This window comes from Microcaecilia unicolor, chromosome 14 (genome assembly GCF_901765095.1).
Source record: "Microcaecilia unicolor chromosome 14, aMicUni1.1, whole genome shotgun sequence".
Classification (NCBI taxonomy): domain Eukaryota; kingdom Metazoa; phylum Chordata; class Amphibia; order Gymnophiona; family Siphonopidae; genus Microcaecilia; species Microcaecilia unicolor.
This window is the reverse complement of record NC_044044.1, coordinates 51,533,749-51,557,438: the sequence shown is the minus strand read 5'-3', so window position 1 is coordinate 51,557,438 and position 23,690 is coordinate 51,533,749. Positions and strand designations below refer to the sequence as shown.

At 46.4% G+C, this 23,690-nt stretch overlaps 1 protein-coding gene and 1 non-coding gene across 4 annotated transcripts in view; both read left to right on the top strand.

The window, feature by feature from the left end:
• The window catches only part of B4GALT3 (beta-1,4-galactosyltransferase 3), a 138,187-nt gene that overhangs the window by 92,034 nt on the left and 22,463 nt on the right, over positions 1-23,690 (top strand). For all 3 annotated transcript variants that reach the window (XM_030186336.1, XM_030186337.1, XM_030186338.1), the window contains 3 exons: positions 8,871-9,106; positions 11,702-11,892; positions 13,771-13,893. In XM_030186336.1, the coding sequence (XP_030042196.1) occupies positions 8,871-9,106; positions 11,702-11,892; positions 13,771-13,893 (550 nt within the window). The remainder of the gene's footprint in view (positions 1-8,870; positions 9,107-11,701; positions 11,893-13,770; positions 13,894-23,690) is intronic.
• Positions 6,579-6,651, top strand: TRNAA-UGC. The gene has a single exon. It is a non-coding gene; the product is annotated as a tRNA-Ala (tRNA).

Below are 23,690 nucleotides of genomic sequence, written 5' to 3'. Positions count from 1 at the left end.
TAGTCATAGGAGTCTCTGGCTCTTAGTTGCTGACCAGCAACTTATCACAAGTTAGCATAGGCCAAACGTCAAACCAGAAATTTCTACAGCTTTAGAAAGGTAGTTACCAGAAAAAATGCTGTCTTGCAATTCCAGATCTGCGCCCAGCTCAAGAAAAGCAAAATAGCTATATTAAAATAAAAACTAGAAATATGTATGGTTTGCACCTTTTCATGGCCTCTGTGATATACACTATCGTATCTTTTACTAAGGGTAAGCTTCCTGGTAGATGCGCAAGGATTTTTAAGCTTATGTGTCCTTCTTTTAAAGGTGTCCGGTTAAAGAGAACGCATGAGCATTCCTTTTCTTATAAGGTGGTTTCAACCAGGGCCGCCGAGAGGGGGGGACAGGGGGCCCGGGCCTCCGGGGGGGGGCCCGGCCCCGCTGCAGTCCGGCCCGCCCTCCATAGCTCCCGGAACTAACCTGAAACGCCTTCACATTCGCATCGCAGCAAGCAGCAGCAGCAGGGCAGGCCACTCCTTCCTTCCGTGTCCCGCCCTTGCCTGATGTAACGTCCGCGAGGGCGGGGCACGGAAGGAAGGAGAGGTCTGCCCTTCTGATGCTGCTGCTGCTTGCTGCGATGCGAACGTGAAGGTGCTTCAGGTTAGTTCGGAGGGCCCGGCAGCGGGTGGGGAGGGGCGTGATGCAACCTCGGGTGGAGGGGGCAGGGCGTGACGCGACCTTGGGTGGGGGGGCCGGGGGCGGTCTTGTCCTGGCCCCGGCTCTCGGCGGCCCTGGTTTTAACTTGGAATTCTCTTCCTGAGGTTATTAGATTTGCTGACTCATATTTTATAGTTAGAAGATTTTTAAAGATGTATTACTTTACTGATAATTGAAGTTCTTTTTGCTGTTTCTATTCTTTATCTCTTTTTTTTATTTGATGTACTTTTATCCTAATTTTTGTAAACCACTTCAGGACCTTTTTGAAAGGGTAATAGTGGTATATATGAATTATGAATAGAATAGAACTTACCCAGTTAGTGGACTGAAAATCGTCACTAACAGGACAAGTCCCTTCTCTACACTAACCGGATAGTAGCAGGGGGTCTCTGCTAATATTCAGCACCACTGTCTGTTTAAGCGCTGCAGAACCAGCCAGCGCGATTTATTCAGGCAGGCACCATCCATCGTGATACAATCTGGCTGAAATGTTTACCCCAATAGAAATAGAACCAGGATGCAGAGACCAAAATCATCCCACCCCTCAACCCACATCATACCAAACAGGGGAGTCCACTTTTCAAAATTATTGGGGGTGCTAAACCAAATGGAAATGACCTCTCCCTGGAAACAGTCAAGGAATTTGTTCAATATTGGGGGTGCTCAAGCACCCACAGAGCCGGCTCCTATGATACCAAATAGTTAGGCACAAATCTAACTAATATGTTATCAGATCTTTACTGTTCCTTCAAACATTTATAAAATAGGGGAGGGGGGTTGATATTCAAAGCGATTTAACCAGCCAGAAATAGCTCATGGGGTCCGTGCTAGGACCGCTGCTTTTTAATATATTTATAAATGATTTAGAGATGGGAGTAACTAGCGAGGTAATTAAATTTGCTGATGACACAAAGTTATTCAAAGTCGTTAAATCGCGACAGGATTGTGAAAAATTACAAGAGGACCTTACGAGACTGGGAGACTGGGCGGCTAAATGGCAGATGATGTTTAATGTGAGCAAGTGCAAGGTGATGCATGTGGGAAAAAAGAACCCGAATTATAGCTACGTCATGCAAGGTTCCACGTTAGGAGTTACGGACCAAGAAAGGGATCTGGGTGTCGTCGTCGATAACACACTGAAACCTTCTGCTCAGTGTGCTGCTGCGGCTAAGAAAGCGAATAGAATGTTGGGTATTATTAGGAAAGGTATGGAAAACAGGTGTGAGGATGTTATAATGCCTTTGTATCGCTCCATGGTGCGACCGCACCTTGAGTATTGTGTTCAATTCTGGTCGCCGCATCTCAAGAAAGATATAGTAGAATTGGAAAAGGTGCAGCGAAGGGCAACTAAAATGATAGCGGGGATGGGACGACTTCCCTATGAAGAAAGACTAAGGAGGCTAGGGCTATACAGCTTGGAGAAGAGACGGCTGAGGGGAGACATTATATAAAATAATGAGTGGAGTGGAACAGGTGGATGTGAAGCGTCTGTTCACGCTTTCCAAAAATACTAGGACTAGGGGGCATGCGATTAAACTACAGTGTAGTAAATTTAAAACAAATCAGATAAAATTTTTCTTCACCCAACGTGTAATTAAACTCTGGAATTCGTTGCCGGAGAAAGTGGTGAAGGCGGTTAGCTTAGCAGAGTTTAAAAAGGGGTTGGACGGTTTCCTAAAGGACAAGTCCATAAACCGCTACTAAACGGACTTGGAAAAATCCAAAATTCCAGGAATAACATGTATAGAATGTTTGTACGTTTGGGAAGCTTGCCAGGTGCCCTTGGCCTGGATTGGCCGCTGTCGTGGACAGGATTGCTGGGCTCGATGGACCCTTGGTCTTTTCCCAGTATGGCATTACTTATGTACTTATGTACTTATGTAAATCACTTGTTTGAGGCTAACTGGTCATTTTCAGTGGTACTTAACCAGTGAGCCGCTGAAAACGACCGGTTAGCACTTGACTGAAAACTGGCTATTTTGGGGGTGTTTGGGGGCGAAGTCAGCACTTGGCCAGTTAATTGCCGATAGCACTTAACCGGCCAAGGTCACCACATAAATAAGACCACACATAAAGTCCCATAGCTGAATATCGCACTTAACCAGCTCTGTCAGGTTGAAAATTCAGTGCCAGAGTCCAGACATGGCCCCTGGCATTGAATTTCTGGACATAACACCAGCGCCAGTAAGTAAAATGCTCAGCACCACAAGCTGAATATCAACCCCTCGTTTTTTTTAATAAACGACAAAAGACCAAAGAATTACTGACCCCTCTGTGTCTCAGATAAGAAGTTCCTTTCTACTGCGGCCTAGAATGAAAACTGTGTTCAAAGTGTTTCATGAAGGAAATTTGTGACTGAAGGATCAGCCAACTCGGGTCTCCACTTGAGCACAATACAACCATCTGGTACATATGAGATGGTGCAAACCCCTGCAGGATTTTAAATCCTAAACAAAGCAATTTAAATATGATCCTGACTTGCACAGGCAGCCAGTGTAGGCATATAGTAAGAAAGGGAGTTCTCTATTAGTCCCACGGCCCTTAAAAATCTATTTGGCTTGAAGCCTGGATCATCATTTCACTGAGATTTTTATGTTCAAGTGGCCTATTTAAAGATAAAGTCAATTATGCAGTTGGCCCCGCTGCAGACTGTGTGAGTGCTTTTGAATAATTACCTGCCTCTATTTAATGCAAAATCTGGCACATTCTTCTGCTTTGATTTGCAATGTTGTCTTTATTAAATCATCTCCAGTCTTGGCTGCGCTGGAAACAGACTGCACCCGAAAATGTTTTTAAAGAACTCCTCCCTGTTTCGGGAAGTGATAGAGCATGTGAATGGTGACTTGCAAGATTAACTGTACAGGATACCCACACTTCTGTGGGTAGGTATACATTTAACGCATATAAGAGGCAGTAAAATGACTACATGCTTTTCTATAAGGGCACACAAACTGCATAGTGCATCTTATTTAAAAAATCGACTATTCTGGGTGGCTTACAACAAATATGCACAATTATTCAAAGACAGAACCTTATACAAACATAAAAGACATGAGATAATCATTACACTAAAAAATCATAATACAATTACAACTGTCTAAACGCAACATCATTGTCTTAGTAAAACTACTAAGTAAAAGCTTACTGGAAGAAAAAGTTGTTTTTGAAAGAGAGTGATCAAATCAATCTGTCACAGGCTCTGTGGCATAGTTTCAGGCCAGAGATGATAAAAATTGAATCTCTCTAATCTGATTTGTTCAAAGGAAGGAACATCCAGAAAACCTCTCACAAAAAGCTTAGCCACCCACCTGGGGTTACCCCGTGGCCACTTAGAGAGTCTATCCCCAGCATAGCTCAGGTCAGCCTGCACCTGCCGTTTGTGCTCTACCTTAAACCCTCCTCCCACTGACTGGGTCACAACCGCCTCTGGGCGAGTCTTCTGCTCTCAAATTATCCCCAGTGATTTCTAGGTTACTAGGGTCACAGTCCCAGTGGTCCCACAGTTCCCAGAAAGCATTCACAGACCCAACACACAAACCACCAGGATTCTTTATCAGCCAAACAGGCAGAGACAATAAACATTTATTGTCTTAAAAATTGAACAAAAAATATGCAATCACTAGACAATAACAGGTAACTGAAATATAGATCAATTATAACACTAACTAAACATTTGTTTACTACGTAGAAAGTACCTGGGGAGATCAGGGCATATAGCTGTTCACCAGTTTTCAAATATAAACTGTCTTTTACAGGGCTTCAGCAAAGAGCTCTTTCTCTCTCTCTCTTCTCCCGGGCTGAAACTGAAGCAATAGCCAGTACAATTGAATTGAAAAAAGCTCTTGGGCCAGTCAGAGCCCAGTCAACAACAGCATTTGAAAATAAGATGGTTACATCACTCAGGCATTTCCTTATCTGTGTTAACTAAGGAAAGAAAGGTCACTCCACTACTCGCCTTCCTTTCCTCCGCGTGGATTCTGTTTACCACCACCCTCTTCTGCCTGTCAGTCAACCAGTTTCCTATCCAGTTCAGCCCTCTCAGCTTATTCATGAGTCTTCTGTGAGGGACCATATCAAAGGCTTTGCTGAATTCCAAGTAGATTACATCTAGTGCATGTCCTTTATCCAGTTCTTTGGTCACTCAGTCAAAGAAGTCAATCAGATTTGTTTCGCAGGATTTTCCTTTGGTAAAGCCTTGTTTCTTCGAATCCTGTAACCCATTGGCTTCTAGAAAGTTAACTGTATTTTCCTTCAGCAGTGACTCCATTATTTTTCCTACCACTGACGTGAGGCTTACCAGCTTGTAGTTTCCCATTTCTTCCCTGTCTCTTCTTTTGGGAAGAGAGACCACATCAGTCATCTCCAGTCCTGTGGAACCTCTTAAGCACTTCTCTGAGCTCCCTCAGTATCCGGCCCCATAGCTTTGTTCATTTTCAGATTCACAAGCTGTTTATAAATGCTTTTCTTCCGTGAATGGTACAATATCCACTCCATTCCCAGGTATACCCTTGGCAGCCAACCACGGTCCTTCTCCAAGATTTTCTTCTGTGAACACCGAAGAGAAGTAGTTGTTTAGCACGTTCGCTTTATCCTCATCACTCTCCATGTAGCTGTTCTCAGCATCTTTCAGTCTTGCAATTCCATTCCTATCTTTTCTCCTTTCCCCAGTATATCTGAAAATGGTCTTGTCACGTCTCTTTACATCTTTAGCTATTTTTTCCTCTGCCTTTTGTTTCGCTAGCTGTATTTCCCTCTTCGCTTCTTTGAGTTTAATCCAGTAATCTTTTCCATGATCCTCATGTTGTGTTCGTCTGTATTTCTGGAATGAAGCTTCTTTTGCCCTGATTTTTTTCAGCCACTTGTTTGGAGAACCATATAGACTTCCTGTTTCTCTTGTTTTTGTTTACTTTACTTGTGTAAAGGTCAGTTGCCATATTTAAAGCAGCTTTCAGCTTGGACCACTGTGCTTCCACTTCACCTGTGTCCTACCCATGCCATCAGCTCCTTCTTCAGGTATTCCCCCGTTTTACCAAATCAGTACGTCTGAAATCCAGCACTTTGAGTTTTGCATGTCTGCACTCCACTTTTGCTCTTATATCAAACCGTATTGTGTGATGATCACTATTGCCTGGTGGGCACCCTCCCAGACATTGAAAACACTTCCTCCATTTGTTAGCACTAGATCCAGAGTTGACCCTTCCCTCGTGGATTCCATTGCCATTTGTCTGAGCAAGGCCTTTGATCTCTCTACTTCTCAATTCTTCCGACAGGACATTCCAATCCACATCAGGCAAGTTGAAATCTCCAGCAATAGCACCTTCTCTTTCATACCAAGCATATAGATATCGTGTATCAGATCCTTGTTCAGCTTCTCCATTTGTGCTGGCGGTTTAATGCTGGAAACTTACCGTCAGCTCAGGGTTGGTGTTGAAGTTTTTCAAGAGATGATTTCTTCAAAATTTCTCACTTTAAACTGCTGATTTTTTGTTTTGTTTTGTTTGGGGTTTTGTTAGAAGCAGAAGGAAGACCTTGCCTTGCCTCTAATAGTGAGAAACAAATGTGTGCGAGTCCAAGCAAATCAGAAACTGGACGCATACGTCGGTGCCGCTGTTCTGCACTTAAATAAGAGCTTTTCAAGTAAAAACAATTTTTGAAACGCTTACATTTAAAGGCACAGAAGAACGGTGCTGATGTGTGCTTTCACTTCCGGTCTTGCCTGGGCATGCACACAAGAGCTACACTTACCGTCAAACTCTTGTGTGCATGTGCCCGGCGTGTTCCCTTCCTTGCATTCGGTTTCATAGTATGCATATCATTTGAATACCATTTGCTTTGAGCATTGCAAAACTAAGTTTCTGTGCTGATCTTGTTATATGGCAGGGGAATTAGCTCAAACGGTAGAGCGCTTGCTTTGCATGCAAGAGGCAGTGGGATCAATGCCCACATTCTCCATGGAGCTCTTCTCTCTTTGGGCATAACCAGCAGAAGAAAGGAAGTGTTGATGCCCTTCCACAAGTTGTTGGTGAGGCCCCACTTGGAGTATTGTGTTCAGTTTTGGAGGCCGTAGCTTGCTAAAGATGTAAAAAGACTGGAAGCGGTGCAAAGAAAAGCTACAAAAATGGTATGGGATTTGCATTGCAAACCGTACAAGGAGAAACTTGCTGACCTAAACATGTATACCCTGGAGGAAAGGAGAAACAGGGGTGACATGATACAGACATTGAAACATTTGAAAGGTATTAATCTGCAAATGAACCTTTTTTGGAGACGGGAAGGTGGTAGAACTAGAGGACATGAATTGAGGTTGAAGGGGGGCAGACTCAGGACTAATGTCAGGAAATATTTTTTCACGGAGAGGGTGGTGGATATGTGGAATGCCCTCCATTGGGAAGTGGTGGAGATGAAAACGGTAATGGAATTCAAACGTGCGTGGGATAAACACAAAGGAATCCTGTTTAGAAGGAATGGTTCCGTGGAATCTTAGCGGAGATTGGGTGGCAACACTGGTAATTGGGAAATAAAATGGGAGCTGGGCAGACTTCTACTGGCTATGCCCTGATTGTGACTGAATAGATAGGGATGGGCTGGAGTGTAAATTTTAAGGGGCTTCAACGTTAGCTTCAGAACTTAGTACAAGAAGAGTGCTCGGTAGACTTCTATGGTCTGTGCCCTGAGAAAGGCAAGGACAAATCAAACTCGGGTAGACATATAAGGTATCAGATACCATGTAAATGAGTTTATCTTGTTGGGCAGACTGGATGGACCGTACAGGTCTTTATCTGCCGTCATTTACTATGTTACTGTGGGGTCTGCCCTGTTGGCTGCAGCCCCAGACCTTTGAGCATCAGTCCCTTAGTGTCAGAGTTGTGAGTTCTTGTGCCAAGTAGTGTGGTGCTGGGTGTGAATGACGCAGACCCGGATTCTGCTTAGTGACTGAGCAACCCCGAGGTGCACCTGTGGTGACCACCGTTCCCTGGAGGTTGAGCCCCCAAGTGCGGGCGGCTGGCAGGACTTGCACAGAAAGATGAGATGAGGGGTGCTGAGGAACCAGCTGAAGGAAAGCAGAAAGAAAAGGTCCGGAAGCAGGCCACGTCCAACAAGCCAGAAGTCCAGGAACAGGCAGGGACTTACAGGCAGGCAGCAGACGAAAGAACCTGCCTGCACCTGGATTCTATCAGGCAGGCAGCAAGCAAGAGAGTAATCCAGGTACAGGCGGGTTCTATCAGGCAGGCAGCAAGCAAGAGAGTAATTCAGGTACAGGCAGGTTCTATCAGGCAGGCGGCAAGCAAGAGAGTAATTCAGGTACAGGCAGGTTCTATCAGGCAGGCGGCAAGCAAGAGAGTAATCCAGGTCCAGGCAGGTTCTATCAGGCAGGCGGCAAGCAAGAGAGTAATCCAAGTTCAAGCAGAGTCAAAAATCAGGAAAGCAAGGCAGGCAAAAAAAGCACAGAGTAAAGAAACACTTACCCCAATTAGAAGCCGAAGCAATGAGGCAGAGGGAAAGCATTCCAGAAATAGTGCAGGCTTCTGACGTCGACAGGAATCAGCTGGAGAGGAGAGCTTCCATAGGTCATGTAGGCAGAGAGAGAGCAAACACAGGTGCGTGGTAGCAACGCAATCAAGGAGCCTGCAGCCAGAGAAGAACTACACACACATGGCTCAGGGCTGAGCCAGTCAAGTGTGTGTGTCAACAGGACTCTGCGCAGCCCAAGGACGCCGCTTGCATTGGGGTAGGGGACATGACACTTAGATTGTGAGCCCACTAGGGACAGAGAAATGACTTGTATATAATAAATGTAAACCGCTTTGGTTGTACCACCTTCCCTTTCGTGCTTCATTGTTTAACAGGTTCATTTATTTGTTTATCATATTTAAATGCTCTGATCTTTTTATTTTTCATTGCACAAAAATGTTTCGGATTTTTTAGTAGGTTTTAAGGCAGGGTGGGTGGGTAAGATGTGTAGAACTGTCACTCGTTCCCATACCTAGTTTGTGCCCTTGTGGGTCCTCCCCAAATATCTCTGTCTAGATGTGCCACTGGTCGGGGATGAGAGCTGTAGTATTAGGAGACTGGGGGGGGGGGGGGGGGTGGCTATTAGGCATTTTTGATGTATTGATTGTTCTGCGGTAAGTTAATTTTGCTCCTTCTGCTCTCATCCTGTCCCTCCTCAGTTGGACCTCTGACTGTGACTTTCAACAAGGTGCCAACCCTGAAACAAATCAAAGAGAAGAACCCTGTGGTCACAAAAGGTGGCAGGTACCGCCCGCTGAGCTGTGAGCCGCGCCATCGGACAGCTGTGATCATTCCACACCGGAACCGTGAGGCCCACCTGCAGTATTTGCTGTATTACCTACACCCGTTTCTCCAGCGCCAGCAGATACAGTATGGCATCTATATCGTACACCAGGTCAGATGATGGTGCCCCTTCTCCCCTGACTCCCACCCCTCTTTCTTTCCTCATCCTTCTGCCTCATCTCCTCTGTCCACAAAGAAGGAAAAGCCTCCACGAACGGAATGAATCCAGAGAAAAGACAAGAGCATTAAGAATGGTGAACCAGTGATTGATTGCAATTTTCTGGCACCTTTTGTGAAGATTTTCTAGAGACTCCCTAATGCTGGCCTATGTTTATGCCGAAACACAGCTGTGTCCGGTCATATCATTGAAGCTGGCAATAAAGAATACTTGGTTCCTTTTTTATTGTGGGCTCCACTTTTTGTTTCTTTTTTCATCTCCTCACTGTCCCCCCTCCTTTTCTGTCTCCCCCCCCTCTGCCATTTCCTTCCCTCTTCGTTCCTCTTCCATTGTCTTTCCTTCTGATTGTCTCCCTTCTCTTTCAGTCTGTTCCGCCTTCTTCCATTGTTCTCTCACTGTTCATCTGCATCTTTTTTTCTCCCTCCCTGCCTCCTTCATTTTCTCTTATCTTTATCCTCTAACTTACTGCATTGTGTATCTGGAAGAGGGAGGCAGGAGGAGCAGGGAAGGGACCCACCTCTGGATTTTCAGTGTATGTGCCCCAGGTGGACTTCTGTGCTGTACCTCATTGCCCAAAAGCAAAAGTGAACATAGTAACATAGTAGATGACGGCAGAAAAAGACCTTCCCGGTCCATCCAGTCTGCCCAACAAGATAAATTCATATGTGCTACTTTTTATTTGTACCTGTCCTCTTCAGGGCACAGACCGTATAAGTCTGGCCAGCACTATCCCCGCCTCCCAACCACCAGCCCCGCCTCCCACCACCAGCTCTGGCACAGACCGTATAAGTCTGCCCAGCACTATCTCCACCTCCCACCACCGGCTCTGGCACAGACCGTATAAGTCTGCCCAGCACTATCCCTGCCACCCACCACCGGCTCTGCCACCTAAACTCGGCTAAGCTCCCAAGGATACATTCCTTCTGAACAGGATTCCTTTATGTTTATCCCACGCATGTTTGAATTCTGTTACCGTTTTCATCTCCACCACCTCCCACGGGAGGGCATTTCACATATCCTGTATGGCCTTTGCTAATGATATGCTTTTTGTCCTGACTCAGGCTAGGCCATCTTTGCTTTGACTCATGCATTTGGTGCATTACCATGGGCGGGTGTCTGGCTTAGTGCTGTATGTATGCTTGATGTGAAACTGAGAAAATAAGAAATGACGTTTTAATGTGCTTATTATAAATCTCCAATTGTTTTTAACGGTAACACAGTAAAGAAACCTACAGCAGTGTATATCTATTTCATTTCATGCAAGAATTATACATACAATAAATCCAATTATTATAGCTGGGGTAGATCTTAAAGCTGGGGTCAGTAAGTAAGTAATAAGTTCGGTAGAGATGTTACATAGGACCTCCCTGACGCAGATTTGAAACATGGTCCATTTCGGTCAGTCCGATCGTTTTAGATAAGTGCCAATTATATAAATGCATAATTGGAAGGTTTAGATTAATGAATTTTGAATTAAAGTTTGACAGAGATGACTATTAACCACTGTTAGTTCTGAAGTGAGGAGGATTAAGGCAAGTTACAGGTAGTGTACGAGTTTTCTCTGATGGTTCAATGTGGTTGGCTTAATTGTGAAGTGCTGGATATTTGAGAACTGTACATAGGACACTTTTTTGCTTTCAGGTGATGACATGTTCTGTGGTGGGGCTGTCTCCACGTGCATGCAGTGCTGTTGTTTATGGTAGTTGTGTGATTGCAGCAGTGTGAGTGAGACTGAGAGTGCAGTGGATCTCTCTCTCTCTCTATCTATATATATATATATATACTAGCCATTAAGCCCGTTAAAACGGGCGAGATTTCCAGCTACCCTCCTCGCTGCCGCTCCCTCCCCCCTCCGTGCCGGGCCCCCTGCACTGACCTGACAGCGCCTCTCACCTCCGTGTGAAAGCGCTGCCTGCAGCGATTGCTCTGCTGCTGCCTGCAGCGCTTCCACACGGAGGTGAGAGGCGCTGTCAGGTCAGTGCAGGGGGCCCGATACGGAGGAGGGCGGGAGCGGCGGCGGGGATGGGGGGAGGGTGGAGGTTGGTGCGCGCGATGTTCGTTTCCAGTCGGCAGCGTCCGACAGTGACTCCGACTCCGTTTCCCTCTCTGTTCCGCCCTCTGACATCATCACGTCTTGACGCGAGGGCAGGACAGAGAGAGAAGTCTCTACTGCGCATTTGCAGGTGAGTCGGTCACTTGCCGTTTATATTTCTTGATACACACGCATGTGTGTGAAGCTCGCACTGTTCCTGCCCATGCAATCCTTGTTCTGTGTGACTGTGCATATATAGCTGTAAAAAGTCAAAACAAAAATGAAAAACCTTTGCAGTTCTTGAACTTTTGTGCTGCCTCTCCCTCCTGTCCTTACATTTAGTTCAGAATCAGTCATGGGGCTCTGTTTTTTTTTTTTGGGGGGGGGGGGGGGTTCTTCCTAGGGTGAGGGTAGGGCCTGGCTTTGTCTCATTTCTGCCTTTCTTCCAGTTGCTAAGTGTTTGACATCTGCCTGCATGCATTGCACTGTTTCCACAGGCCGGGAATACTACCTTTAACCGAGCAAAGCTGCTGAACGTGGGAGTAAAGGAGGCGCTGAAGGATGAGGATTGGGACTGCCTTTTCCTGCATGATGTGGATCTCATCCCTGAGAATGACCATAATCTCTATGTCTGCGACTCCTGGGGCCCCAAGCACGCTTCCATCGCCATGAACAAGTTTGGTTACAGGTAACTGGTACTGCCTCTCCGCACGCCTTTTTCTCCGTGTACCCCGCCCTGCTTCCTCCAGACTCCCAGCTCCTCTGCTGTCTCCCTCCAATTGTCTCTCTTCAGTTTGAGCCTTTCTCCATCCACACCAGGAGTTTCGACTATTTCCCCTAACCAAAAGTATTGTCAAATGTATGATGTGATTGCCTTGAAAGTTTGCTGGCTAGATCTGCCCATAGGTTTGAATATCATCCATCAGCACTTTGAGCTGAACAACTAAGGGCTCACCTGTGGACTGAAGATACGGAAGATACGGAAGTCTCTTCATTGGTGTGGAGGAGTGGCCTAGTGGTTAGGGTGGTGGACTTTGGTCCTGGGGAACTGAGGAACTGAGTTCGATTCCCGCCACAGGCAGCTCCTTGTGACTCTGGGCAAGTCACTTAACCCTCCATTGCCCACCGCATTGAGCCTGCCATGAGTGTAACAAAAAAATCCCTTCACTACCAGCACCTCCGACACCACATGTTTTAAAACCTTTTTCTATAACCACACAACTGCAATTATAAAACCAACCTTCATTCTAGTTCTTTGTGTGCTGGACATTGAGCTCTCTTTGAAACACCCAAGTTGCCTATGGTAAGGAATACAAGCTCTTAGGAGAGCCCTTCTATTCATTAGAATTTGTGGGAGAGATCAAAGATAGCACGGAGAGCTGTCCTAGTGGTCAGAGGCTGTGAGAGGGAGCACAGGTAGAAAGGAGAGCACAAATCAGGAAATATACAGAGTCTGCCTGTATAATAGTCCCATTAGTAGAATAGATTCTCAGCTGGGTCCAGGCTTCACTTGACATCAGGGGCGTATCTGCTATGTGGCCACAGGGGCCTGGCCCCCGCAGATTTGCCCCTGGGCCCCCCTACCGACGACACTCTCAACCCCCCCTCCTCCTGCCGTCACTCCGCTGTCGCACCTCACCTCCCTTTGCTGGCGGGGAGACCCCAACCCCCGCCAGCCGGTCTCCGTCCTTCCTTCCTTCCTTCCTTCCTTCCTTCCTTCGTTTGGGGTTGGTGGTTTCTGACGTCCCCCCCTCCTCGGCTCTGGCCCCCCCCTACCGTTGAAGTTCAGATACGCCCCTGCTTGACATGTGAAAACAGGTCTTAACTGGTGGATTACTGAAAAGCAAAGGGCAGAGAGAAAGGATTGCCCAACAGTGTCTATATGTATGGTTACACAAGTCCATCTTAATAATGGCTTATGAACTTTGCTTTTTGGAAACTATCCGAACCTTTTTTAAACCTTGGCTCACAGAACGATCAATGTGGGCCCTATCTGTCACCATCTTCCTACTTGTTTGTGGTGTTAATTTAATTCACCCAATTGTAAATGTCCTTTTGTACTTTTACTTTGGTTGGCACTTGCCTCGTCTCGGTTTCTCTCTACCACAGTGTGTATTTAACTAATAACTCTATAAACTGTTTTGATGTTTTTATGATAAGTAGTTTATCAAATTAATAAACCTAAATTTATTTCTTCGGTGTGGAAGTGTTCATGAGCTTACTTGGTCCGTATATATCCCCCACTTTCCAGGTCAGCACTAAGACACCTCTCCCCCTTCTGCAACATACACACAGGTCTGTTAATGCACCTCGTTCCAGCCTCGCAATATCCCTTATTGCTCAAATACTGAGACTCCCCCACCCCCATCCTCCCATTTCATATATCTCCGCCAGTGTACCTCACTGTTGCCCTGTGGCACCATCTTCTAGTCCAGTAATGAAACCCTCCCCCCTTTCCCTAACAGCTCTGGAAATGCACCTCATTCCTATCCTGCAGTGCCGCCATAATTCATTTCCCCTCGCTGTTGCCCTTGCTAATCATCTTGTTTTTTTTTCTCCTTTTCAGTCTCCCATATCCGCAGTACTTTGGGGGCGTCTCGGCACTGACCCCAGAACAGTACATGAAGATGAATGGGTTCCCCAATGAATACTGGGGATGGGGAGGGGAGGATGATGACATCGCCACCAGGTGAGACAATGCAAGGCAGAAGCAATGCTAAAAATTATGGGATTGATATTCAAAAACGGTTATTGTAGCAGCACTAGCCAGATAGTACAACTAAATATCCGGATAGTGCAGGGGGGTCTGGAGGCAGAAGATGGGAGGTTAGCGCAGTGGGCTGAGAACCTGGGGAACTGGGTTTGATTTCTGTTGCAGCTCCTTGTGACCTTGGGCAAGTCGCTTAACCCTCCATTGTCTCAGATATAAAACTTAGACTGTGAGCCTGCTAAGGACACAAATGTAAACTGTTTTGGTTGTACCACAGAAAGGCAGTATAACAAATCCACGACCCCCACCCTGTACCTGGGTAGTGGTGATATTCATTCTGCTCCCTGAACAACTATCTGGATAACTTAGAATAGAAAAAAAGCAGTCCTAAGGCTATCCGGATAAGCTATCCGCAAACCTGCAAATTCTATATGGAGTGCAGCTAGAGTTGTGCGCACGTGAATCTGGCTGTATTCTGATTTGTGCACTCAACTCAATTGGTTAACAAGCCAATCAGCACTGCTAATTGGATGTTAAGCAATTTTCGGTAGTAATTAGCAAAAATTAGAATTTATGTGCACTACTTGCTAAGCATCAAACATATAAATGGCGAGTGACCGACTCACTTGCAAATGCACAGTACAGACTTCCCTCTCTGTCCTGCCCCCGCGTCAATACGTGATGACGGGGGCGGGACAGAGAGGGAAACTGCGCAAAGCCGCCGAGGTCGCCACCGCTTCCCCCCCCCGCCCGAGGTCGCCGCTACCGCTCCCCCCCACCCAGTGTTGCCGCCGCCAGCCCTCCACCCGGCCCAGGCCCTCTCTCTGCTACTGAACTTACATCCATTCGCTGGAATGCAGCACGCACATCAGCTGAGCTGCCGTCCGCCTTCCTTCCCTGCCTGTGCCCTGCCCTCGTTGACATTACGTCACACGAGGGCGGGGCACAGGCAGAGAAGGAAGGCCGACGGCAAGCTCAGCTGATCTGCCCTGCTGCGTTTCGGCGAAAGGATGTAAGTTCAGTAGCAGAGAGAGGGCCTGGGCCGGGTGGAGGGCTGGCGGCGGCGACTCTGGGGGTGGGGGGCAGCCAGCGTCGACCGCTGAAAACCCCAATACCAGCCCGTTTTAACGGGCTCAAAGGCTAGTATTCTATAAAGTAGTCTCTGTAAATCCTACTGCGTGGATCTCGGAAATGGGCGTGGCCATGGGAGGAGCATGGGCGGGTCTTGGGGCATTCCTAAAATTTGCATGCAGTGTTATAGAGTAACCTGTTTCATGTTTAAAGTTAGGCATGGGCATTGACACCAGCTTTTCATTGGTGTAAATGGCTGCCCCTAAATTTTAGTCGTGTGGACGGCGCTATGTATATTCTATAAACCGTGCTGAACTTTTAGGTGTGCCAATTTTTTCAGTGCTGAATGTAGAATCTGGCCCATAGTGGCTGAATATTGTCACCAGCAGTATAACGCCTGGCACTCTCTGCACTGTCCGGATATTCAGTGAAAGCCACTGCCTGGATGTTGCCACTAAATATCTGGATACTTTTTGCCTATGGTGGCTGGCATTTAAAAAAGAACAAAATGCTGACTGACACGGGCTGAATTTTGAGGGGGCGTGCTTATGTTTAGCAACAATATTAGGATGTTAAATGGGAAAGGGAAATGGGACTTGATATACCGCCTTTCTGTGGTATTTTGCAACTACATTCAAAGCGGTTTACATATATACAGGTACTTATTTTGTACCTGGAGCAATGGAGGGTTAAGTGACTTGCCCACAGTCACAAGGAGCTACAGTGGGAATTGAACCCAGTTCGGATGGTTTCTGCCAGGTACTTGTGAACTGGCTTGGCCACTGTTGGAAACAGGATACTGGGCTAGATGGGCCATTGGTCTGACCCAGTGTGGCTACTCTTATGTTCTATGTTCTTATGTCCAGAGGGCGGCTACAAAATTGCTCAGTGGTCTCTTTCATAAAGTGTATGGGGACAGACTTAAGGCTCTCAATATGTATACTTTGGAAGAAAGGCGGGAGAGAGGGGATATGATAGAGACATTTAAATACCTCTGTGGCATTAATGTACAGGAAGAGAGTCTCTTTCAAATGAAGGAAAACTCTGGAATGAGAGGGCATAGGATGAAATTAAAGAGGTTATAGGCTCAGGAGTAATCTAAGGAAATACTTTTTCACAGAAAGAATGGCAATTGTGTGGAATTGCTTCCCAGTGGAGGTGGTGGAGACAAGCACTGTGTCTGAATTTAAGGAAGCATGAGACAGGCACGTGGGATCTCTTAGTGGGAGGAGATAGTGGATGATGTGGATGGGCAGACTGGATGGGCCATTTGGCTCTTATCTGCCGTCATGTTTCTATGTTTCTAGTTACCAAATAGTAGACAAACTATGTAGATGGTGCTGGCATGGTCACCACTGAATACGTAAAATTGACTGCACTCGTTATACAGATAGCAGTGCTGAGTATGCAGGTTAATTTAAGCACAAAAATTCAGGCTAGCTCGATATGGTTCCCACCATTTTCCAGCGTACTCTGCAGCCATTTAATCTGGGTCCAGTAATCCCCGTTACTGAAGAAGAAAATGAGATTTTAAAAATCCACTCTCGGAGAGAATGAAGGAGCAGAGCAAGGACTGGGTCACATTCTGTGCTGAGGCTGTGACGTATGTACACGTGCAACGCTCTGTATGAATGTAAGCTTGTGTCTGAGAGTGAGTCACATGAATATATCTGTGTGTGTATATCTCTGTGATTAATGACATATATGTTGACTCATTGTCCTGTCTATTTCATCTGACCTTTTAAACGTTTCCTCCATTATCTCCACTTGACATAGCCATATGTATGTTTAAATCATCTTTATTAGCACATCAAGAGAAAAACAAACAACTATGCATTAACTGACAATCTGTACTTTTCTTTCACTTTCCTTTTATACTGTATTTCAGTTTATCCCTTCCCCCCCCCAACCCCCCTTCCTAGCCCCCCCTCCCCCATGAACTCAGGAAAATTAGGGCATGTCTCTTGTTGCATATTTCTCAATGTCCAATAAACGATTACATATTAAGTAGTCTACCACGGGCTGCCGGTGTCATTGGTCTCCAAAATGGGGCCCATCTTCGCTCAAATAATTTCCCCCCTTTTGCCAGGTCAGCATGCATGTCTATTCGTTCCAAACGCAATAGTTGAATCATTTGGATTCTCCACTGCTGGTTTGTTGGTGCCTTTTGGGACAGCCACTGTATCAGGATCACTTTCTTCGCAATTATTATCGCTCGCCTTACGAAATCTCAATATCCCGCTGGTCTTGGGTTGCTCAAGGTAGGTTGATCAAATAGTAGTTTGACCTTGTAGTGCCAACCCATGGAGTGGAGGAGTGGCCTAGTGGTTAGGGTGGTGGACTATAGTCCTGAGGAACTGAGTTCAATTCCAACTTCAGGCACAGGCAGCTCCTTGTGACTCTGGGCAAGTCACTTAACCCTCCATTGCCCCATGTAAGCCGCATTGAGCCTGCCATGAGTGGGAAAGCGCGGGGTACAAATGTAACAAAAATAAAATAGATACTATTGGAGATTCTACATGGAATGTTGCTACTATTGGAGATTCTACATGGAATGTTGCTACTATTGGAGATTCTACATGGAATGTTGCTATTCCACTAGCAACATTCCATGTAGAAGGCTGCGCAGGCTTCTGTTTCTGTGAGTCTGACGTCCTGCACGTACGTGCAGGACGTCAGACTCACAGAAGCAGAAGCCTGCGCGGCCACATTGGTGATCTGCAAGGGCCGACTTCTACGTGGAATGTTGCTAGTGGAATAGCAACATTCCATGTAGAATCTCAAATAGTAGCAACAGTGGAGGAGTGGCCTAGTGGTTAGGGTGGTGGACTTTGGTCCTGGGGAACTGAGGAACTGAGTTCGATTCCCACTTCAGGTACAGGCAGCTCCTTGTGACTCTGGGCAAGTCACTTAACCCTCCATTGCCCCATGTAAGCCGCATTGAGCCTGCCATGAGTGGGAAAGCGCGGGGTACAAATGTAACAACAAAAAAAAACCCATCTCCCACATCTGTGATACCAAAGTTAGTAGTGCATTCCAGAATCGGACAATCTGTGGGCACCGACAGAACATATGTCCTAACGATGCTCTTTGCTCTCCACATCACCTGCATGCTCCATCCGACGAGATGCCCATATGAAAGGTTCTTCTCGGAGGTATATGCATTCATAGTGCGAATTTATATTGTACTTCCCAATAATGATGGAATGCCGTAGATTTCCTTATTGCTAGAATGTGAGTCTGGAGCAGGTCTCTGGTCACCAGTGTCCCCAGATCTTCCGTCCACTTCTGCGCGTATTTTACAAAGTTTAACTCTGTTGCTGTTTCTCTAATGTGTTTTGTGGTGGGAGGACAAGGATACCTTCTGTTGTGCTTCCAATGAGTACGCTGAGGACAACTCCTCTTGTATATCCTCAGTCAAGTCCTCTCTCGGGAGGCTAGCTACATAACGTTGGAGTTGGAAATAAAGCGGTACATCTCTCGAAGTACAAATTCTTTTTTCAGGAATTCAAAGAGGTGTAATTGTCCCTCCGCTGTCAGGACAGGCAGCAAATATGTTATTCCCTGCTTTTTCCATCTTCGAAAGGCAGCATATAAAGTTCCTGGAGGGAATGCTGGGTTGTCGCATATCGCCAAGAATGGCGTAGTCTTCGTTGAAAACTTATGAAGCTTGCAAACCCAGCGCCACACCGCTTTGGCTGTGGGGAGTAGTGAGGTTGCTTTCAACACTGGATGTGTGTCTCCCCCTCCAGGGCGTAAGAGACTGCTAAAGTGTGTTTGACCTGTTAAGTTCAGTTCCAAGCTGGTAGCTGTGAAATAGTCTCTGCCTCTGTACCAGTCTGAGATGTGGCGCATTCCACTCGCCACACAGTTAGTTGTCTGATGTTATACGACCTAATAAAGTCAAGGGAAAGTCTCTCCAGAGTTTTAATTTATTGCACGAGTCTTCTAGACGCGCTTTTACATTCCATGTGTAGAGCTTGGTCAAGTCTCTGGGTATAATCACTCCTAGGTAACGTACTTTCTCAGCCACCCATATCAGCGGAAACTGCTGCTTCCATATCTCGTCTTCACCTTTCTGTATTTCCAGCGCTTGTGATTTTTGTAAATTTAATGTAAACCCTGAGTGTTCTCCAAATTCGTCTACCAGTCTTAGTAGACTCTTAAGTGACTCCTCCAGGTTCTGGGTAATTACTACTACTACTACTACTTAACATTTCTAGAGCGCTACTAGGGTTACGCAGCGCTGTACAAATTAACGAATCAGGATGGTCCCTGCTCAGGAGAGCTTACAATCTAAAGGACGAAATGTCAAGATGGGGCAGTTACGGATTCCTGGGAAGAGGTGTAGTGATTAGGTGCCGAAGGTGACATTGAAGAGGTGGGCTTTGAGCAATGATTTGAAGATGGGTAGGGAGGGGGCTTGACGTATGGGCTCGGGGAGTTTGTTCCAAGCATGGGGTGAGGCGAGGCAGAAGGGGCGAAGCCTAGAGTTGGCGGTGGTGGAGAAGGGTACTGAAAGGAGGGATTTGTCTTGAGAGCGGAGGTTATGGGTAGGGACATAAGGGGAGATGAGGGTGGAGAGGTAAGGAGGGGCTGCAGATCGAGTGCATTTGTAGGTGAGTAGAAGAAGCTTGAACTGTATGCGGTATCTGATTGGGAGCCAGTGGAGTGACTTGAGGAGAGGGGTGATATGAGTATATCGGTTAAGGCGGAAGATAAGACGTGCGGCAGAGTTCTGGATGGACTGAAGGGGGGATAGATGGCTAAGTGGGAGGCTGGTGAAGAGTAGGTTGCAGTAGTCAAGGCGAGAGGTAATGAGAGAGTGGATGAGGATTCGGGTGGTGTGCTCGGAGAGGAAGGGGCAAATTTTGCTAATGTTATAGAGGAAGAAGCGACAGGTCTTGGCTATCTGCTGGATATGGGCAGAGAAGGAGAGGGAGGAGTCGAAGATGACACCGAGGTTGCGGGCAGATGAGACGGGGACGATGAGGGTGTTATCAACTGAGATAGTGAAGGGAGAGGAGAAGTGGGTTTGGGTGGGAAAACAATAAGTTCAGTCTTGGCCATGTTTAGTTTCAAGTGGCGGTTGGACATCCAGGCAGCAATGTTGGATAAGCAGGCCAGTACTTTGGCCTGGGTTTCCGCAGTGATTTCTGGTGTGACCTATATAAGTGACCTATATTCCTATGGATGTCTTGTGCTAATCGTTAGTGCGGGCGGAGGGGGCCTTTTACAAAGGGGTGCTATTGTTTTGAGCACATGCTAAAACTAAGTGCACGCTGAGCCTTTTACAAAGGTGCGCTTGCGTGTTTAGCACCCTCTCAGACACCCATATATTCCTGTGGGTGTGTCTAGCGTTTAGCACATTCTAAAAACACTACCGTGCCTTTGTAAAAGACCTCCCCCCCCTTAAATCTGTTAGCATACTTTATTTAAAAGGACCTTGTTAGCGCACACCTTTCCAGTGGTAGAAAAGTTAACGTTCAGATACAGTAGGTATTTCCTATCTCCAGAGGGTCTACAATCTAAAGTTGTACCTGAGGCAATGGAGGGTTAACTGGTTTTCCCAAGGCCACAAGGAGCGTCAGTGGGATTCGAATCCTAGTCTCGCTGGTTCATAGTCTGCTGCTCTAACCACTAGTCTGTTTCACTGTGGTGGATACTTGGGATGCCCTCCCGCGGGAGGTGGTGGAGATGAAAACGGTAACAGAGTTCAAACAGGCGTGGGATAAACATAAAGGACTCCTGTTCAGAAGGAATGTATCCTTGGGAGCTTAGCCGAGTTTAGGTGGCAGAGCCGGTGGTGGGAGGCGGGGATAGTGCTGGGCAGACTTATACGGTCTCTGCCAGAGCTGGTGGTGGGAGGCAGCTCCTTTGAGCAGGGACTGGCCTCCTCTGTTAACTTGTACAGCGCTGTGCAACCCCAGTAGCGCTCTAGAAATGTTAAGTAGTAGTAGGTGGGGGTGGGGGTTGGGAGGCAGAGATAGTGCTGAGCAGACTTATACAGTCTGTGCCAGAGCTGGTGGTGGAAGGCGGGGATAGTGCTGGCCAGATTTATACAGTCAGGTACAAATAAAAAGCGCACATGAATTTATCTTGTTGGGCAGACTAGATGGACCGTGCAGGTCTTTTTCTGCTGTCATCTACTATGTTATCTAGTCTGCCTAACAGTCATATTTATTATCAACTCAAGATTAAATCAACAATGAACATGATATTATATGATTGATCATGGTCTTTCTAGGACATAGACTGTAAAAGTCTGCCCAGCTCTATACTTATGTTCCAACGACTGGTGTTGCTGTCAAAGCCCACTCCAGCCTATCCGAATCCTTGTCATTGGCGGGACACAGACCATAAATGCCTGTCCAGCACTGTCCTCACGTTCCGACGGAGCTCTCTCCAGCTCATCCTACGACCAGATTGCTATATACAAGACTCTGACCGTACAAGCCTTAGTTGATTCAGCCAGAGTTGCCCTCTACGCACCACTTGATATGGGTTAAAGGTCAAATTACCGCTAGATCATCTGCAAATGCTAGTGCTCTAATATTCTCCCCTCCCATTGTCACTCCGGTGCTGTCGCTCGCTAATTTAATAGCTCTTAACAGCGGTTCCATCGATAACGCAAACAAAAGAGGGGACAGGGGACAGCCCTGCCGGGTGCCCCTCTCTATCTCAAATGATTCCGCCCGAACCCCGTTGATCAAGACCGAGGCTGACGGTCCACTATATAGACTTTGAATGGCTTTATAATACCAGCCCTGGAACCCCATAAAGCTTAAGGTCTGGAATAAAAAGTCCCAGCTTACATTATCAAATGCTTTTTCTGCGTCTTAATTGTATAATACTGCCGGGATTTTGCTTACCTGCAATTGAGCTATCGTCAGTAGTAGCTGGCGTATATTCCCCACAGACTGGCGCCCCTGTATAAAGCCTACTTGTTCTTTTCCTATCAGACTCGGCAACATGGGAGCCAGTCGGTTTGCTAGGATTTTTGCTAATATCTTGAGGTCTACGTTTATTAGCGATATTAGCCGGTAGGAGTTTGCCTGATCCAAAGGCTTTCCCGGTTTTGGGATCAATGTAATTAGGGCTAAGTTAGAGTGCAGGGGAAACTTCCCTCCTCGATCACCTGCTCATAGAATTTTATTAGGGGCTTCACTAGTGTCAGCGCCAACATTCTAAAGAACTCCCCAGAGAATCCATCCGGCCCTGGCGCTGAATAGAGGGCTAGGTGACATATAACTTCTTGCAATTCTTTCCCTTCTATTGGCCTCATCAGCTCTTGTTTATTTTGACTGGATGGTTTGGGCATCCCCACCCTAGTGAGGTATGTCTGCGCTTCCATAGGGTCAGTTGGTGGCCTAGATCTATATAAGTTGGCAAAATATTTCGTGAATACTTGCGCTACCTCTTCACTTCTATGGTAAGTCTTGCCTTTCTCATCTCTTATTGTCGTGATCACTCGTCTCGACCCCCAGGCTTTGACCAGGTGCATTATCATTGATCTTGTGCAGTCCCCGAACCTTTTCAACTTATATTTATTATAAAAGGAGGAGCGGGTCTGCCTTTCCTGAAGTAGCGTATTTAATTTGTATTTCTAGCATGGCTTCTCTATTTTTCTTCGTGGGTGCATGATTAAATCTAGCCTTTGCCTTTCTTAATTGCCCCTCTAACCGTAAAATTGCTGCTGAATGTTTTTTATGTCTCTCGCTCATGTAAGCTATGACCTCTCCCCTCATCACTGCTTTTGCCGCTGACCAATAGAGCGTCGGTTGAGCTGCATGCATACTATTGTGGTGTTTACATTCCTCCTATTTTCCTCCTAAATACTGGTTGAAATCTGTGTTGTGTGCTAAATACGCAGGGAATCTCCACCCTCCTTCAGACCGGTAGAACTCTGGGGCCTCCAGATCAAGCCATACCATAGAATGGTCTGATATCTTCTCCGGGCCGATCTGCGCTCCTAACACCCATGGGAAGGCTCTGATGTCTAAAAGGATGTAATCTAATCGAGACGAGGTTCCATGTGCTCTTGACATGTGCGTGTAATCTCGTTCCCCAGGGTGTATCGCCCGCCAGGCGTCTATCAAGTGCAGGGATTTCACAAGCGCTGGTATCTCCCGGGCCCGAGCTCCCCCTCTATATGTTACATCCGATCTTGTGCAATCCATTTCTGGGTCTTGTACCAAATTTAGATCTCCCAGTAGAATGAGCTTAAGCAATCTATATGGAATGCATTTTTGCCTGATTTCCCGGTAAAATGACGGATCATAATTATTTGGTCCATAAATGTTCACTAATAAAAATTCCCGATTTTTGTATCCATAAGTGAATCGCAACATAACGTCCCTGGGTATCTCCAAAAAGTCTTTCCGCCTTTGCTGCTAACCCCTTCCTTATTAAAAAGGCAACTCCACCCCTCCTCTCTGATGACGATACTGAGATTACCTCTCCCACCCACTGCCTCTATAGTATTTTGTGTTCATCTTCTGATAGGCGTGTCTCTTGGAGACAAGCCACGTCTGCCTTATGCCTTTTTAGTTCTATTAAAATTTTGTTCCGCTTCACCAGAGTGACAATACCCCCCACATTCCATGTAATGATCCTCGTATGCTATAATCATTTTTCTGAGATCTGCTGTATTAGCGCGTCTTATCCCTCGAAGACCTGCCAGACGCCCAGCTCGCCTAGTGGCC